Source organism: Cynoglossus semilaevis, chromosome 19, assembly GCF_000523025.1.
Source record: "Cynoglossus semilaevis isolate Cse_v1.0 chromosome 19, Cse_v1.0, whole genome shotgun sequence".
In the NCBI taxonomy this organism is placed as follows: Eukaryota; Metazoa; Chordata; class Actinopteri; order Pleuronectiformes; family Cynoglossidae; genus Cynoglossus; species Cynoglossus semilaevis.
The window spans coordinates 16,781,958-16,788,409 of NC_024325.1; the positions used below are offsets into that span (position 1 = coordinate 16,781,958).

Below are 6,452 nucleotides of genomic sequence, written 5' to 3' on the forward strand. Positions count from 1 at the left end.
CAGACGGATTCACACCGAGGCAGACGGATTCACACCGAGGCAGACGGATTCACACCGAGGCAGACGGATTCACACCGAGGCAGACGGATTCACACCGAGGCAGACGGATTCACACCGAGGCAGACGGATTCACACCGAGGCAGACGGATTCACACTGAGGCTAATCCACCCGTCAGGATTAAAACCTGATTCAATTCTTTAACAAATGGTCAACACGACCACAGACACGGAGCCACGGTGACAAATGATTCACGTCACTTTCACACCACGCCGTCTGAAGAACTCACGTTAAATTTCACCGTCGTTCCTGGCTGTTGTGTGGCGGAGAACCCGGCGCTTCCAAACAGGGAGGTGGTCCCACCAAATGGGTTGGAGGTGGTGTTAGTTGACCCGAACAGGCCGCTGCCACTGCTGGTGCTGGTGCCGAAGCCTGGAGGACACACAAGGACAAAGGTGTAGAGTGAGGCTGTCGGCAGTGACTCGACACCACCTGCAGCTCCGAGTCAGAACCACAGAACCCTGAACGCGTTCTAAGATCTAAGTGCGACGGTGGGAGGGTCTCACTTCCAAAGGTTGTGGGTTTGGTGGCTCCAAAGGCGTTGGTGGGCTGGGAGAAGAGCCCCCCGCTGGTGCCTGTTGCCGTGTTTCCAAACAGACTGGTGGATGTGCCGCTGGTCGCACCAAAACCAAAGCCCGTGCTGGTGGAGGAGGTGGCCGGCTGGCTGAAGGTGCTGGAGCCAAACAGGCCTCCTGAAGGAAACCACCGGAAGATGAACTGAGTTCACACAGCATTCATTACAATATCTGGAGAACCCAAGACTGGAGGTCAAAGGTCATACGAGAATAGGATACATATATACACACACACACACACACAAGAATAGGATATATATATACACACACACACACCAATAGGATACATATATACACACACACCAGGTTTGTTCTGTGTAGAACCAAACAGTCCTCCTGTGTTAGTAGTCGTCCCAAACGCAGACGTCCCAAAGCCCGCGGCGGTTCCAAAGGCCGTGTCTGTGGATGAAACGTTTTACACAACACTGAAGACCAAAAACACCGGCGGCATCTTTGGAGTTCACGGAGTCCAGCGATCCATAAGCATGAAATGAACCAAAGAAATAAAACTTACTCTGTTGTCCAAAGGTGGTGTTGCCAAACCCACCTGTCCCCCCCCCGAAGGGCGTCCCAAACGACTTGTTGAACATGTCGCCCTGCTAACAGGACTGTGAAGGTTTTCTGCCTAAAGACAAACAAACAAACAAAAAATTAAAAATCAGAACGACCCAGATCAGGTTCGCGGCTCAGAACACATTCTTGTTTTTTAAAAAGTGAGTCCAAACAGAAGAAGAAGAAGAAGCTGTGGTGACAAGATCTGGTCAAAACCCAGCCTGAGGTTCCAGCTTTCACCGAAACTAGTGTGAACACAACTGACATGAGAACAACAGACAGACAGTCAGTCAGTTAATCAGACAGACAGTTAGTCAGACAGTCAGTTAATCAGACAGACAGTTAGTCAGTCAGTCTAATCAGACAGACAGACAGTTAGTCAGTCAGTCAGTCAGTCAGACAGTCAGACAAACAGACAACATCATGTGTACGTGTTAGTCCTAACCGATAGAAAACAAAACGCTATAAACTCCGTTGTAAATTCTAGCTGCGGCTCCAGTTCTTCCCGGCTCCACGTGCCGCCGTTCCCCCGGCTGCCTCGTCTCCTTTGTCCGTCAAACCCTGACATTCAACGCGATACATCTGTATCCACGAGTGTCCGAGCTCAACCGTAGCTGAGACGGTGACCTGAGACCGGAGCGGAACCCAGAACACGGGGCGATGAAAACACGTCCTAGCATCGAGTGCAGGTTAGCTCTGCGGCTAATCTCAACGGATCGTAATTAACAGAGTTCGGGTCAAACACACACACACACACGCGCGCGCGCAGAAAATAAACACAAAGTTAATCTAGTCCCAGTGTTAGCGCCGCACCGAGGCTCAAACACACTCTCCGTGTTCAACAGTTCCATCCTGTCACTGCTAGCGTTAGCTGCTTAGCATTGGTCGTTAGCCGCTTAGCATCGCTGCTACATTATAGCAAAACAGCAGCGACAGAAAGATGAAAAGGTAGAACAATCACCTTCTGGTGCGTTGGTTGTTCTTCGGTCCAAACTTATGAAAAGTCAGAGTCCAAACCCGATCAGGAAATAAAAAGTTTTGTTCTACTGAAACGCATAAACCTGTACGAAGACTGAACTTCGTGACGAGGAGGGAAAACTGACGCAGGACGCACTTTCTTACGTCTTACGTCAGGGGTTCAAATATTCCTCGATGGAGACGTCGTTACTCACCGCAGCTAGACGCACTTCACTGCCGCCTATTGGTGGTAAAATGAAGTGTCCTAAATAGTGTACGGATATGATTTGGTTTAGTGAATAGATACGATCATTTAAAATGAACAGACAATTGTAAGCCAGGAAACAGTGAACCGGAAGAGTATCGGTGCTTGAAACTGCTAAAAGAAAACCTGAAAAAAATCATTATCTTTATATTATTATACCTTTCCACAAAATAACTCTAGGTTAACCAAAAAATACAGAAAGAAAAAAATAATTCAGTCATCAAAGTAAATATATTTGTCAAATTTAAATATGAAAAGATGAAATGCCACGTAACAATGATTGTCACAACTGTTCAGATTATTTATTTTATTGATTTTTTCATATACAATATAAGTATTTATAGAGTTTAACATTATTTGGTTCAACTTTTTTTTACATCATCAGAAGGGAATGAACACCTGATGAACAGAAACATTTACTCTTCAACTGCATAAAAATACATCATCTTATTCCTCTCATGAAGAGAATTTGTCCAAAACATTTTACAGAAAATAAACATATTTACACTTTAAAACACTTGTGTGAACACTTGAACTGATGTGCTTGTTTGTTTGTTTTTGTGGAAAATGTCCCTTTATTTGTTGAATAAAACGTCAGCAGCCCTTTTATTTAAAGAAAATTGCAGTTCACTCTGCTAGAACGGTGTCGTTTTTTATCTTTTCACCTGTCGTAAATGTTAGTTTGTCACAAAATCCCACAGAAATAATTATATTGAATCAACAAAGTGCAAATTAACAATGAAAGGAAACAGTGAAGCATGAAGACTTTATCTTACACATGAATGACACGAGGCTAGCTTAGGAATGAACCACATCGAGTTGTTTACAGTAAACTGTCGCCGACTGAGACTCTGACGTCACTTCATAGTTAACCCTCTGAAAAAATAACGTCATTCAACAAGAGTGAAACTTTAACACTGAACAACCGTGGACTGTTGGTTTACAAATGTTCACGTCTTTAAATTAAAACAAAGAGGAAACACTGCGCCCCCATGCTGCAGGTCCTGGTCACTACAGTGTGAGAAGAGAGAAGGTGAAATGTACAACAGAAATATTCCTTCATGTTAAAATGAAAATAATTGAAGTAACAGCTGCGATCCAACTGCAGTGACACAGCATTTCTGTACAAGGCTAACATGCTAACATACGTCAAACCCACGTCAGCACAAAAGGTTGCATAGTTGGTGACGGAAGATAAAGCAGAAATGTTGAGAATCAGTAATATCCAAATAGACAGAAAACAACCTTGTCCTTTAGCTTCAGCGACAGGCTAGTTGTTGAAAACACTGTTTCGTTGTTGTTAGTGAACATTTTTTCCTTGTTTTGAACTCAATAAGAGTTAGAAATCGTAAACGTAGCTTCTATATTTAAGTTTTGCGCAACAAAAACAACTTGTCTGACTCTAAGTGGCAGAAAACTGACTAAATAAACCGTGACGTCATAAAATGTACTTTCCTTTCACCGATAACGAAAACTCAGAACGTTAGCTTTTTTTGCTGAAAGACAAAGCGTCTGACCATGAACTGTACAAGCAGAGAAATCCTTCGTCGATATATCGAATACTTCACCAATATATGATCGAACTGAGGCTAAAATGGCGTGTTCTAATCCCAGCATCGCTGCACTGTAGCGCCCTCTAGTGAAACCCGAAGAATCCGAGTTTTTAAAAATCTATTTTGAATGTATGCTCCGTGTGTGTGTGTAGTTTCAGAGTTGACCGTAAGAGCCCGCTGTGGTACTTTGTTGAACACCGTGGTTCTGTCTGACAAAGTTCTACGTTCTCTTCTTCCGAACAAATGGTTTTGTTTTGTTTTTCTTTTTTTGAACGATCAATTGTACTATTTCAAAGCTAACATTTTGGTGAAGGGATACGAGTTGGTTTTTACCTCAGATCGACGGCAGGTGTCGCACTCGGACCGTAATTTCTGCACCATTCTTAGAAGCCAGTGAGGAATTAAAATATTTGATATAATGTTGTGTAACAGAGCTCACTTTAGTCTGACGGTTAAGTGCAAATTAATTTCAAATACATTTAAAATGATTTTGTCTTTGTGAGAAAAAAATAAATGTATACAACTATTTACAAGACGGTGTCACAGTTGACAGGTCATGTGACAGGTCATGTGATCTGTAAAGAAGCAGGACACTCTACGAACAGAGTGTGGACGCGGCGTTAGCGTTAACGCCTCATGGCAACGTGACGACGACGACGACGACGTTTCAGGCACAAGGATGGGAAAAATACAAAAGTGTACAAAGAAGTGCAAACACTGGAAAAACTGAAGCTAACTGTCATCACCGATGACGCTCACTAGTTGGCGCTGTGAAGCTGTGATTGAACTGTTTAAATGAGGATTAACGGTTCCAGAGGATCAGGTGGAACACCGAGCTTCAGGACGTCCTTCATAAAGTCTTTCAAATGACCACGAACTTCGTTACAATCGCTGAGGTCGAGTGAGACGTGTGACCAGAACAGCTCATTCTGATTGGTCCTCAGCTCATCGTCTCTTTGTTGTTGTTTTTTTACATTCTTGTAGTGACACACTGAAGTGTGGCTCAACATCTGGATCATTTTGGATGAAGCTCGTTGACACTAATGCTAACCTTCGATCGCTAAAGACAAAAATATCTGAAGAGAGACTTTTTACATTTGACGCTCAACATCTTTGGTTTCCATGAACTCGCTGCAGCCAATCACCATTTAGATGGTTCCAGAGTCTGGACTGTTTGGAAGCCCTGGTACTGTTTCTTCACATGGTAATCTGATGGGGATCCACCTGGTCTCCTGCTGGTACCAGTCTCTGGTCTGGGCAGGAATGGACCAGAGGGTGTGAGGAACCGACCCCAGAGACGTGGAACTGTTGGAACCGTTTCATCTCCAAAGAAAACCACTGACTGATGAAGACTCCAGGATGTCCAAGGAATTCTGGGAACGTTGAGTTCCACAGAGTCCGTCCACCATGTCCACCTGAAGACCTCCTCAGCCGAGCTGGACGGAAGGGTTTGGACGTCCCTGCTGGACACTGGACCCTGGGCTGACGATGGTGATGAAGGTGATGAAGGTGACGATGGTGATGATGGTTCCACACACAGCAGAACTTCTTCACCAACCAGAGGAACTTCCTGGAATGATCTCTAGAGGGCTCCAACTCCAGCTGAAGAACTGAGTTCTGTGAGGATTGTTCCTGGTCCTCAGCAGTTGAAGAGTGGCTTTGACAGCTGGTACTGCTGGTACAGCTGGTACAGTTACTACCACAGCTGGTACTGCTGGTACAATTACTGGTACAATTACTGGTACAGTTACTGGTACAGTTAATGGTACAATTACTGGTACAGTTCCACTTCACTGCAGTACCACTGTGTACAAGTATTTTACTCTTTCTTTTTCAAGTACTAACAGCAGATATTACTTAATTAATTCATTAATTATCTCTGAGGTTCTTCACTCAATGGCTCCAAACACATGATGTCGAGCAGCGCCCCCCAGCGGCTGTTTGAAGACTTTTTTATCAGTATTCTGGTTCCCAACACTTGAAAAAGAAAAAAACAGCAGAGCACCTGCACCGCAGAACTCGGTTCTCAGGTCGTTCTCAGGTCGTTCCCAGGTCCGACTGTCGGTCCTCGATGCTGTGGTCCTGTTTCTACAGCCTGACCTCAGCTGCTCTGGTCACAGCTGCTCTGATCTGATCTCCAGCACGACTGTGACCAGGCTGAGGAACCCAACATGTTCCTCTGGTTTCCACGGAGGAACGTGCGGTGGAACATTCAACAAACTGTCCTCCGAGTCAGAGTTTTCCACAAAGGTTTGTCTGGACCAATCAGAGACTCAGATGTTCCTCTGTTCATCCTGGACCACAGACAGTTGTCCAAACATTTGAACCTTCTGGTCAGAAAAACCAAATCCAAATCCTTTGGTTCAGACACGACCAGCGTGGCATCGAACCTCAGACCGCAGTCGTCCTGCTCCGTGCCACTCCACTGCTGACTCAGACTGGACCAGCCAATCTGAAGGCGGGGCCTACAGAGAAACTGGAATTTAGGGGCA

At 44.8% G+C, this 6,452-nt stretch overlaps 1 protein-coding gene across 4 annotated transcripts in view; it reads right to left on the reverse strand.

The window, feature by feature from the left end:
- Positions 1-2,305, reverse strand: part of nup98 (nucleoporin 98 and 96 precursor) — a 20,277-nt gene extending 17,972 nt beyond the window's left edge. For all 4 annotated transcript variants that reach the window (XM_008333415.3, XM_008333417.3, XM_008333414.3 and 1 more), the window contains exons 1-5: positions 2,147-2,305; positions 1,148-1,258; positions 937-1,032; positions 565-750; positions 288-430 (exon numbers count right to left, since the gene is read on the reverse strand). In XM_008333415.3, the coding sequence (XP_008331637.1) occupies positions 288-430; positions 565-750; positions 937-1,032; positions 1,148-1,223 (501 nt within the window). In that variant the 5' untranslated portion in view covers positions 1,224-1,258; positions 2,147-2,305. The remainder of the gene's footprint in view (positions 1-287; positions 431-564; positions 751-936; positions 1,033-1,147; positions 1,259-2,146) is intronic.
- Positions 2,306-6,452: the final 4,147 nt, after the last annotated feature.